Genomic DNA, 12,391 nt, shown 5'->3' with positions numbered 1-12,391 from the left:
TATACAGAGTCAGGGTTTACTTTTGTAGATAGGATCTCACTGTATAGCTTGGCTTTGATTTCAGAGATCCTCCTGCCTCTGCTTCATGAGTGCTGGAATTTAGGGTGTACTGTCATATCCAGCTAAAGTGGTGTTTCTACAGTTGTTCAGTAAAATAAAAAAAAAAGTTTAAGTATAGGGATCCCATATATTCTGAAAATATATTCTGACATACTGGTGTTATGATATAGGGGATAATTAAAGTACTAATAAGCAGACCTGTCAAACCACAGATACAGGATACCAGGAAACGTATATTACAGCTATGTCCGTATTTAACTGGCTTCTCTCCATGGAGCTTACTTGTGCATTGTTACCAGATGTGTGTGTCTTACAGTGAAGAGAACATCTAGGCTGGACTTTAAGTACATGTAAAGTAGAAGTTTTGCCAGCATCACACCATGTACAGCGAGGTGAATGGTGCCCGATTTTCGCTTTTCTTGGACAGCCAATTCTTCTGTAGTAGAGAACAGTCTAAGGCAGTCACAGGCTGCGACCTACATATTGAATATCCCGAATGTTACACATTCTATTACAATGTATGACAGTGAAGTCGATGAGTTATGAAGTCGTAAGGAGATAGTTGCATGGTTGGGAGTGAGCACAACATGAGGAACCGCATTAAAGGGTCACAGTGTTAAGAAGGCTGAGAACCACTGCTCTAAGGGGGATTGTGTCCAATCACACGAAGATGAGTCTACCTAACGTAGAATTTGCCTGGCCACAGGTTAGACCAGGGTGGTTGCAACACTCAGCTTCATCTTCTGTACCTCATACTACTTGGTATCTAGTAGAGAAGGCTAATGGTTTTCGGTTATCTTTGGCAGACAGGAATTGGAGATGAAACTGAGGCTGCCGGCATGGACAGTGTCAGACAGGAGAAAGGCACTTTCTGGGAACCCTCTGCTCAGGTGACTGTAGAAGCAAAGGGGTCAGCTTTACAGGTATGGGCTGCTTTTTAGTATGGTTACTGGTCAAACGAGAACTTCTGCCCTCATTACTGATAAAACCAACTAGTTCAATTCTTTCCTTATGTTGAATTTCAAATACATCTAGACAGGTAAAATTCTCCATTTATGGTAGTTGCACATCAAAAGCAAAACAAAAAAACCCAAACCACACACTTTTCCTGAAATGTTACCAACATAGACAAGAACTACAGAATAGTTGTAACCATTATACCAAATATAATTTTTATTATTGGTAGTTACATATTGTACCAATGATGGCATAAATGCATTTTTTCTGACCCACAGATGTCAGTCAGCATGTTCAGTTCATCTTATCAGGATAGCCTCAGAATCACTTTTCTCTAAATATCACGTTCCTATTAATTGGCAGAAATTTGAAACGGCTACGTATGTTCAGAATATTTTGATTGTAGGTAATAGAATTTGGAATTGTAGGTAGGGCTGTCAGAAAACAATATTCAATGTTTTTATTGCAGTAGTAATTTGTTTTCTTAGATGTAGCTGTAGGCTGGAGATATATAAATTTCAGTATAATTCAGTTATGCTCGTAAGCCCTGTGAATGTAAATGTGACTCCCCTTTGGGAAACCAATTATTAGGAATGTCTGGGTCTCCTATCAGCCCCTCTTTCCCCTCCCTGTGCAATGTTTTGAGTCTTAAGTTTTCCTCATCTGGATCCAAAAAGCATGTTGACAACCATAGTTCTGATCATTCACAAATTATTGTTAGGAAATTCACATTTTACTTTCATTAATGGTGTTTTAAAGAATACTCATTGATAGCTGTTGGGCAGGAAGACATTTGTCAATGGCGACCCTAGCTCAGGATGATTCTCCTTGTCTGCCACATACAAATTAGGAAAGTAGCAGCATTTAGGTATTACTGCAGATGGGAAGGATGCCCTTTTAGGGTGAGTGTTGCAGCATTACTTGCCTCATGTTTTCCTTATTTTCCAGCCTTACACAAAGAGAGCCCGGCAGGAGCTCCCTGTGGAAGAAGAGTACAGGTCAGCATTTCAAGCAGCAGCGGGGGCTTTGGAGACAACTGAGTTGTTACTCACACACTCTCCTGCTCCAGCCTGGCTACTAGGGGAGCTGGAGGCACTGCAAGAGAGGATCGAGAAGCTAAAGTGCTGTGTGCAAGAGGGCAAAATATGAATTGTGAATGCACTGGATCGGACAGAACTGGGTTTGAGTCTTCAAATGCCTTGCCTGGATATTTTGTAAATGAAATTACAAATGTAAATTATATTTGTATATTTTCATAGCACATATAAAAGCTTTTTATAAATGTGAAAATATCTTTATTTAACATAGAGAACAAGATGGGGGGGATATTTCTCATTGAGTACTTTGGTACAGTGTAATACAGGTGAAACAGTAACTGCCCAGGTCCAAAGGAGAGGTACCTTTTTTTTTTAAACTCATGATAAACTGTAAACAAATAAATAAACTGCCTAAGGAATCTTAGCAGTTTGAAGTTATAATTTACAGCTAGATTTTTTTTCTTCAGTAAGTTATTATTTCATAATAGAGCTTACTCTTTGAAAGAAATGGCACAAACTTAAGCTTACCAGCTTGAATTTTTATTTTCTTTACTTCCAGAATTGTCCTGGAAGAAAGCACTTCTTTAGCTATTTGCTTTGCATGAAAACTGGCCTTGGTCAAGTGCACACAGGCTTTTTCTCCTATCCAGTACCGAGAGCCTTCTGCCAGCCACGGCTTAGCCAGCAACCTGAGGCTGGTCTCTGCTTGAATTGGCACAGACTGCAAAAAGAGCTCCTGGTACGGGAACACAGGCTGCTTTGGGGTTTTACATCCATGCAGCTTGCTTTGAGGTATTAATTCTTTTAGAATTCTTCCTGAAGTTTAAGCTCTTCCTCATCACCAGCTGTTATCTTCCCAGGTTAGCTCTTCTCCTTCTTCCCAGCCTTCTGCCTCTCCCTGCAACAGCACACAGAGATACCTGAAGCCTCTGAAGAGAATTATATATACATCTCAAAAACAAGCATTTAAAAGTGACCCAGAAGAGACTACCTCTTAAGTACAATAAAACTGTAACTAAAAGTTAAAGTGAGATTGCGTTGGTTCTGACATTACAAACCACACCCACTGGAAAGTAACTATGCAGTACAGTAAAATCAGTCACACATTCTTTTCCCAAACAAGGAGTTACTCACGCAGCAGGTGGACCCAGGGATGGCCTGCTGTGGCCGAGGACAGGAAGTTTTAAAACAAGGTTTTTGTTTTTTAAAAATTTAATTTGATGTGTATGGTTTTGTGTGCATGCATATCTATGCACCACTTGTATCTGGTGCTTGTAGAGGCCAGAGGTTACAGACTGTTGTGTGGCATTATGAGGGAGCTGGGAATCAAACCCAGGTCCTCTACTAGAATAGGCAGTACTGTTAAGCCCCACGGTTTTTTGTTTTTTTTTTTAAATATTTACTTAATATGTATACAGTGTTCTGACTACATGTACCACCTGCATGCCAGAAGAGGGCACCAAATCTCATAGATGGTTGTGAGCCACTATGTTGCTGGGAATTGAACTCAGGACCTCCAGAAGAACAGCCAGTGCTCTTAACCTCTGAACCATCTCTCCAGCCCCCTGCCCCATGATTTTATTTTAGTAATTTGATTTTTTTTGTACTGTGTCATGTCGGTAGATTGGACATGTCTGATGTCCTGTTTTGTTTTTTTTTTTGTTTTGTTTTTGTTTTTAAAGCACTATGAAAAGAAACCGTTTTTTTTTAGGAACTGTTTTTGTTGTTTCTGGATGTACTTTGATAATTTTTAGCCAGCTGAGTACAATATTCTTTCTTTGAGAAAACTGCTTGTTTATTGTTAACTGAGACCCAAGGGAAACTCCAACACTAGTTTAATACAAAGAATGAACTCACCTCAGTCATTTCTGTTGCAGCAAATTTTGAAGAAAACTGCACTACTGGTGAGACGTTATTCTTGTCAGGAACCATCACTTCTGTCCTCAGTTCAGGCAAAATAAGAAAAGTACCTGAAGGCTTAATTTCTGGGATCATATCTGCAAACCAATCCAACTCAGGATCTTGTACTGGCTTCTTTTTTACTTGTATGGTAAACTCTTCTCCTAAACCGAGTTCTGAGCGAACCTTATGAGGTCTGTCTTGCGACACTTCCGGTGGGTGGACTTCCCCATGCTGTCTATAGTTGGTCTTTGAGGAGGGACTGGATTTCGCAGCCTTTGACTCTTCAGTGAGAGGAAGCAAGGCTGCAGCGGGCCTCTGTTCCCCTGAGGTAATAGGCATGGCAGTAGAGGCTCCAGCAGCTACGCTTGCTTCAGTACCAAAGCTAGACTCACAATCACCCCCGGACTCCTCCTCTGCATTCAGATGTGTGTGCTGGCACTCGGCTACATCACAGGGTTCTCGGGACCATATCTGAATCCTGGCAGTTTGGTGCTCAGGCTCCTCAGGCTCGCTCCAGTCAGGCCACTCCTCGGCTTTGTTAGAGCCTGCTGGGAAGTTTCCACTGTCCTCTGAAGTGCTCTGCACATCTGAGATTCCATTCATAGGGAATTTAGTAGCATGAGAAAACTGATCACCTATGGGTGTATGTAAGAATTAGTTCTCATAAAATGTTATGAGCAGGCAAATAAGTATGGGTCTAATTACTTGGAAATATCCATGTACACTAGCAAAAGTTAGGCAGAACATAACAAAGATGCCATATAATTTCTCCAAATACACATGACACTTAACTCAAAGGCATACCAATTCACAAATAACTGATCTTTTGATCTTTGACTAAATATCCAAACACCCTGATAGCATAAGTCTCTGTAAATAAATACACAGTCTTATTCTTCGTAGTAATTACATGTACAAATGTATGCTCAAGTAAGTTGTTTTTACTTACTGTGTGGGAGAGTCTGCATGCATGCCATAGTGCCAGTGTGGTGTGTAGGCAAAGGACAGCTGTGCAGCTGGTTCCACCTTATGTGGGTTCCAGACATTGACCTTAGGTTACTAGCCTTTCACACAAGTGTTTTTACCGCCTGAGCCATGTGTTTGTTTCTGTGTGAATATGCACATGTGATTACTGTGCCCACATAGGCCAGAAGCATTGGATAACCTGGAGCTGGTGTTAGAAGCCATTGCTGGGGATCAAACTTGTGTTCCCTACAGGAGTATTTTGTTCTTTGAACTGCTGAACCGTCTTTCTGGCCCCCAAATAGGTTTGAAACAGACTTTCTCAGGTGTCATCAGGTGCTAAGAAATAACAGGTTTACTCTGCTACCACTTCCCCAACTTATTTACAGAACATTTTTCAGTACATGTCTGTATTAACAACATCTGTAGAACTTTCTAGTTTTGGTACATGATGATGCAGAAGACATCAAAATGCCAAAATATGTTACAAAAATGAACTCAAGTAATGTTAACTCATTGTGTCGAAAGGTTAGGTAAATAGTCAACAGTTTGGAGAAGTAAGACAAGAAAAAGGAATTCCAGGATACTCATGATTTTCAAAATTTAAGCTTAATGTTCTCAAAAGCAATGGGAAGCTCAGTTAAAGTTCTTACCTGTCTGTAAAAGAGTCTTGTAATATTCTTCCTGTATGTGCTTACTGCTGTTGATGGGCATGCTGCCAGAAAAGAACCATTTAGGGAATACATTAGAGGAGGGGTTCTCCAAGACTTGTGAGGTCCGACTCTGCTGGCTGCAGACAACATGCATGGGAGAACCTGAACAAAGTGAAGGAAGAGGGGTATGCTTACTGATTTTGCATATGACTGGTGAGCAGTCAAGGGAAATGGGTATATGTAGCACTGATCAATGAACATCAAATGTTTACCCAAAGACAATTATTAAATGGGTTGCCTGTAACTAGAGGTTAAAAGACAGGTTGTGTCACCACATGGTGGTGATGGGACAGAAGTCTTATGACACACTACATAGATAAAATCTTTAGGAAACCCTGGTGTGTGATATTCCTTAAAATAATGTTGGTGGCAATCTAACACTGTGATTCTAATTTCCTTTTAATAATAAAAGGCTAGTAAGAGTACAAGCCTAACAATAATAATGACAATACCATAAAATTATATACTGAAAACAATTAACTTTCATGCTATGGATATTTGACCTTGAGTGAGGAAAGTAGCTGTCTTAACAATTTACCAGAAAGCTTAGACTCAAGATTGGATATTGATCAGGAAGATTTAGAAGTTACAGCTGAGCTGGATTTGGTGGTGGAGGCTTTTAATCCCATACTTGGGAGGCAGAGGCAGTTGGATCACAGTGAGTTTGAGGCCAGCCTGGTCTACAAAGAGAACTGCATGACAGCCAGGGCTTTTACAGCTGATTACCTTAAAGCTGGGCTAAGGGGAGTCAACTGTCTCCCTTCAGTTGGCTTCAATTCTCTATAGCACTTCTCTCTCTCCTTTACCCTCAGCCCTCAGGGCCTACCACTATGAGGCAAGGAACTGCATTAGAGACCCAGAATTTAGTAATGAAACCATGGTCATATTTAAGGTCCTACAAAGTAGCAAAATGGCAATGACACTGCTGATACAAAATTTTGTGCTAACCTTCCACAGAGAATACCGTGGGAATAAGCCAAAATGAAAGATTTCCTTTTATCCAATAGTCCAACAAACTCAAAGGAACTTAAGCATCTAGTGTTAAAAAGAACAAGTCTTTAATAGCTCTTACTAAAATTCAGATATAGCCTCTGACTTACAAAGTCTCCTTCTGCGACTATCCTATGGCAGTGGAGCCCCACATAAGGATGCCTGTGTAAGGGTATTCATAGTACTACTGTTTATATACTGATTAGAAATCCAGGGAAATACTACACAGGTGTAAAGTGACATAGGTTTTTATGTATTCACTGGGAAACATCTTTATTTTGCAATATATGGAAATAAGCTATAGACTTGTGCATAGCAGCCTTAAGAATAAGCCTATAAAAACCACATAATGTATGTAAACATTTATCTTGTATCACTTTGTGGGCTTATAAAAAAGAATTTCTCACTAAGCCATTAAAGGTCACTTTGTATCCACTACAAGTTTGAAAAGGGAAATTCAACTTTCCTCAAGCTTCTTGACCATTTCCCTCAACATAAACTTGTATAATACTAAAAAGCTAATAAAAAATTATATATATATTCTTAATTTTGGTGGTTTGGAATTCTTTTCTCTTTTGTTATAAGGGGGTAGTAAATGGGGACCAGGTACCCCTGGGCTCTGGGGAAGAGGCATGCAGGAAACCCCAGCAGGCTGGAGTTGGGTAGAAGAATCCTGGAGTTTCCTATAATCCTTTGCAGGAAACAGCAATGCTGGCAGATAAGGAGGTGGAATGAGGCAGGGCCCTTTGGAAAATGGGGTAGTGGGCCAAGGGGATTGGGGTTCACTCTAACATGCAAAGCCCAGGTGCCCCATAAGCTAGGTTGCTTTTAAGAGCGACATAAAAATAAATACACAGACTTAGCTATACACACACATGCGGAGAAGGCTCTGCATTCCCAAGGGTGGGGATCTAGCCTACTGGCCCCAAGACAGGAGTCAGCCACGCCTCTGCCATCAAGTGATTCTCTGAAACACTCCAGGTGGTGCGGCCAGGCAGGTGAGTTGTCTTTGGAATGGCTTCTTGGTATCCAAGATGCTGCCCACCAGGCACCTAGGCCACTTTTAGACAAGTCCATGTGAGCTGGGGCACCGGTGTCTGCTGTGAATTTGCATGCATGCAAATGTGCATGATGGTACATGACAGCCTGGCCTCTCCCCTCCAGGGCTCTGGGGTACAAGGGTGCAGACACAGGAAGGTAATAAAATAATTTTTAATCTTACCTTCAGGGGAAAGGTCACTAGTTTTGGTAAAACTTGGAGCAGTGCGCTTAAAGATCTTAGTTCTTTCTCCTCCCACAACCACTTCTGGCCCAAGTAGAGACACCAGCACTGCCAGGCTACGAAGGGTAATTGCCACAATGGAATTGCTGGTATCACGAAGGCCCAGTAATACCTAGGAGCAAAATTGGGTATGAATGTGGACAGCCACTATCTTTCTTTCCTGGAAAGGAGCAACTGGCCTGCAGTTTTAATGCTGGTGCAAATGAACGACATTTTCCTAAATGTTTCTCTAACCTGGTGGCTCTCCAACGATCTAAGGAAAAGAAACATTTTGCCCTCCCAATCCATCATGGATTGCTACTTAAGAACAAAAACACCAGGACGGGCAAGCTAGTCCAGTGGGTAAAGGCTCCTGCTCTGAACCCTGAAGACCACGTCCACATCGTGGAAAACTGACTCTCATGGGTTGTCCTTTAATCTCCATACATGAGCTGTGGAAGGTTATGTATGCACACACATGAAGACATAACACAAATGTGTTTTTAAAAATACAGCCCAGCAGAAATACATGGGAAACTAACAACTCCAAAAAACTGCTACACATGGCAGTTTTAAGTGTAAGTATTCTTACACTTCATTATAGAATAGTTCAGGAGTGACACTGCTCTGCAGAGCACTCTCTGACCACTCTAGGGACTGACAACTATGTTGCTGGTTTAAATCTCAGTTCTCAACTTTACACTCAAAAGGTAGATCCCACAAGATATCTATATTTATATTTAGCACTTGCCCACAGCCTGAGCTAATTATGATCTCTCACCAGTCATCTAGCTGCAATTCACAGAACTAGTCCGGTTTGCTTAAAATAAGGATAGTAAACCTTGTGTATGGGAAGTTATGAAATGCCAAAAACAATGAGCTTTTGTCCAGAGTTAAAAGATAGATGCAAAGAAAATGTGAAGGAAGCAAAACCCAGTAGGACTTGTCACGTTAGGTAGTCTGTTACCTTTTATTATATTTATATAATACACACACACACACACACACACACACACACACACACACACTATTATTCTTTTGTGTTTAGCTGGCTTTATGTCAGTCTTAGTTATCTGCAACCAGAAGTACCTTAAACAAGAACCATGGAGAAGATATGGGACAGGTTTTGTTTGTATTAGAAGAGAAGCTACATTAGTTCTTAACTGTATCAAGAATAGAGTTGCCATAGTTTTACTAGTAAGTCTCAGTATGACTGGACCACTTAATCATGTATTTCTGGCTAACTTCTTATTTGTGGAAGAACAATGCATTCTAACAAGACTTGAGGACAGCCCAGTGCTAGCTGAGCAGGCACGTCCTGGGAGTAAAGCTTTAAAGTAAACCAGAGCCTGCTTCTATCATCAAAAACACTAGCCACAAAACAGCCCATCTAAGCCCAGTGTGTTCTCAACACCTTTTCCTAAAGTGAGGAAGCCAGTCTTAAACCCCTCCTCCCACTGTTCTGGTTGCCCTAGACTCATCTTTTAATTGAGCTTTTCAACAGGTTTTGCCCTGTCTTCCACATGGCTGTATTTTAGAACACAGAAATTGACCCAGTTAGTCTATAGGGAATAATGAGAATTGCCAAAGAACAGCTGCTGAAGTAACTAGTTGTAGAACTTAGTAACTCACTAATCATTCAGCTTTCTAAATTAGGAGAGTTGTTTGTCACATGCTGAGCACCCAGCTGTCTCTGGCCTCAGCCTGTAATACCTGTTTCAGGTTAGAGCACCGTGTTGCTCTTCCAAAGGGACACCATGCAGGCTAACACTCATTCCTGCAGAGCTAGGTGCAAAGAGCCAGCTCTCCAGTGAAGCACACTTCCACAGCCACGCATCAGCCCATGCTACAGTAACTGAGCTAAGGGACAAGAACCCAGTCTCTAGTTCAATGACAAAAGACTTAGGTATCCTGAAGTCCCTGCTAAGTCTAGTCTATCAGCCAGCCTTCCCAAAGATCCCAGGAAGTCAGTGTAGATAAGTCAGCCCAGGTGAGGAGGCCCCGAGGGCTGAAGTATCGGAACTCCTAAACCCAGTCAACACCAAGAATCACTGGAGTTAAGGAAACGGTTGCCACCCTAAGGCAGAGCCTAACGTAAACATTTGCCATCCACAAACTCTTTGAATATAAAGGCAGTGTTAGTCTCACAGAAACTAAGCTGGGATACACCAGGTGGCTGGTAGCTTTAAAGACACTTTTTAGGGCTGGAGAGATGGCTCAGTGGTTAAGAGCACTGTCTGTTCTTCCAAAGGACCTGGGTGCAATTCCCAGCACCCACATGGCAGCTCACAACTGTCTGTAACCCCAATTCCAAGAGATTTGACACCTTCACCCTGATACACATAAAATAAAAATAATACTTTATTGAAAACAAAACCAAACCAAACAAAACCAAACCACTTTTTAACAACAACAACTTTGAGAAGGTTACACTGGGTTAGCATGGGCCCGAACGTCAAAGACGAGTATCTTGTGCTAACTGAAGTTAGACATGGCAACACTCGAAATCCTACCAGGGGTTTAAAGCCAGTCTCTGCTATACAGAGACCATGGCCTCTCCCCACTGCACCACCCCCAAAAGCCAAATTATGAGTCAGTCCTAGAGCAAAGGCTCCATGAGGATGGGTGTGGACCGCCTGACACAGCTCCCCAATGATGCCCAGTACTGCTGCTGGGCGCAGTAAGGCTTACAATGTGCAGGCGCTTAGCAGCGGCTGCACCTGACTACACCTGCATTTCCCACTTCTTCAGATCGTCAGATAAACTTCTGTGGTTTTGATTCATGCCACTACAATAATTTTTTTATAGTAAAAAGTGATTGCAAGTCTGGAACCCCGGGTGAGAGAATGCTAACATCCCCTTCAGTAGGTAAACAGACTGGAAATCAGTGATAACGCATCTCTCCATGGCAATTACTGTAATGTAATTGTGGACAATCATATTCTATATTTATAAAGCATTTCACAAATTCGATGGGTCTGCTTATGCCTGTTTTCTATCTTCTCATTCATTTACCTCCAAGAATTAGCCAACAGAATCATAATTGCTCACATATTACAGCTAAACATGTTAATTGATTTGCCAAGAAGATTGGAATGAAAATATAATCTCAGTCCTTTATATTCTGCTAAGTTTTAACTCAACTGCTGTCAAGTCTGTGAGCTAGTATCTGAACAACAATCCCTTCTTTCATTCCCTAAAAACGGCAGCGCCCTATGCCCACTCTCCTATCATCCTGCTTTTAGAGGGGTAATAAGACAGTAAGACACAATCCCACTGCCGACCTGGTCCTGACCTGTGGCAAGATGACTTTCTTCAGCTGTTCCTGAGTAAAGTGCTCCACGTAGGCCTCCATGTGGGACAGTAACACCATCCGCACGTGCTCCTCATGGACCTCGAACAACTGGAGAAGCACAGGGATCACTCGAGACTGGAACAGCGCTGGCGAGAGCAAGCAAGGCGTTTCTCCTGGTGCATTCTCTACCCCAAACCAGAGGGGACAGACAACAGTAGTTTAGTGAAAAGAGTAAGAACATAACTCATCAACTGGGCTCACAACTTGACACACATTTTGCGTATCTGTCTAAATTTTAAGCCCTAGTCTAGAGGTATTTATGTGATTCAAATTCCTGAAAGGCTTTACTGTCTCAAGGCTATCTGTGTCCTGTTCTTTGTTAGTGGGTCTGGCTCAAGGCTCATCTTTAATGAGCGCTAATGTGATTTATGGGTTCTCCCTCTCAAATCCACTGTGAAAGGATGGAAAGCTAGAAGGAAAATTCATGACTAGAATAAAAATATTCAACCCAGAGATAAAAATGCAACTTGAAACTGAAGTAACTCCCCATATATTTGCTGAAGTGACATCATTTAAGAGAATGAACTACTGGGAAGAGTGCTGTGCTGACTGCAGAGGACCCAGGTTCGGGTCCTAGTACTCGTGGTGGCTGGCTCACAACCATCCCTAATTCCAGTTCTAGGGGATCCAGTGCCCTCTTGTGGCTTCCATGGGGACCAGGCATGCATGTAAGGCAAATGTATACATGTAGGTAAAACACTCCTACATGTAAAATTAAATCTTAAAAAATAAAAAATAAAAAAAATTTTTTTTTTTTTTTAATTTTAAGAGATTCTCAAGCAGGATGCAACCTAACTCTAAAGTCTTCAGTATGTTAATAATATATTCTTTAACCCATGTGTTGTCATGTAAAGACTACAATCTTATAGTTTCAAAGCAACTGCTTCATTTTTCATTCAGGGAAATAAAAGCATACAAAAAGCAACACACAGTTCGAAGAAATAAAGTGACCTTGGAGATTTTCAATCTTTTTACTTGAAACACAATGTGGGTTGCCTGGAGTAACTTAGGAAGCGCAGCCTAAGGAGTCACTGAAGATGCCTGTGTTAACCTGTTAAAAGTTCATGTATGCACTGCGCTGCTCTTGTGTGTGCTGTGTGTAACCAACCACTCACTGCAGTAAATACGGCTCTCCAGAAAGATGTTCCATATA

General features: G+C 41.5%; 2 protein-coding genes across 4 annotated transcripts in view; one reads left to right on the top strand and one right to left on the bottom strand.

Annotated features, from left to right (window-relative positions):
- The window catches only part of Firrm (FIGNL1 interacting regulator of recombination and mitosis), a 40,697-nt gene extending 38,390 nt beyond the window's left edge, over window positions 1-2,307 (top strand). Inside the window, exons 23-24 of the mRNA XM_021639419.2 lie at window positions 867-983; window positions 1,966-2,307. Of these exons, the coding sequence (XP_021495094.1) occupies window positions 867-983; window positions 1,966-2,166 (318 nt within the window). The 3' untranslated portion in view covers window positions 2,167-2,307. The remainder of the gene's footprint in view (window positions 1-866; window positions 984-1,965) is intronic.
- Scyl3 (SCY1 like pseudokinase 3) overlaps window positions 1,204-12,391 on the bottom strand; it is a 28,636-nt gene continuing 17,448 nt past the window's right edge. For all 3 annotated transcript variants that reach the window (XM_021639420.2, XM_060364597.1, XM_060364598.1), the window contains 5 exons: window positions 11,179-11,363; window positions 7,845-8,016; window positions 5,573-5,734; window positions 3,912-4,591; window positions 1,204-2,952 (listed from right to left, as the gene is read on the bottom strand). In XM_021639420.2, coding sequence (XP_021495095.1) covers window positions 2,893-2,952; window positions 3,912-4,591; window positions 5,573-5,734; window positions 7,845-8,016; window positions 11,179-11,363 — 1,259 coding nt within the window. In that variant the 3' untranslated portion in view covers window positions 1,204-2,892. The remainder of the gene's footprint in view (window positions 2,953-3,911; window positions 4,592-5,572; window positions 5,735-7,844; window positions 8,017-11,178; window positions 11,364-12,391) is intronic.

Source organism: Meriones unguiculatus, chromosome 11 (genome assembly GCF_030254825.1).
Source record: "Meriones unguiculatus strain TT.TT164.6M chromosome 11, Bangor_MerUng_6.1, whole genome shotgun sequence".
NCBI classification, from domain to species: domain Eukaryota; kingdom Metazoa; phylum Chordata; class Mammalia; order Rodentia; family Muridae; genus Meriones; species Meriones unguiculatus.
The sequence above is the reverse complement of the archived record's forward strand: the minus strand, read 5'-3'. Positions and strand labels throughout refer to the sequence as shown.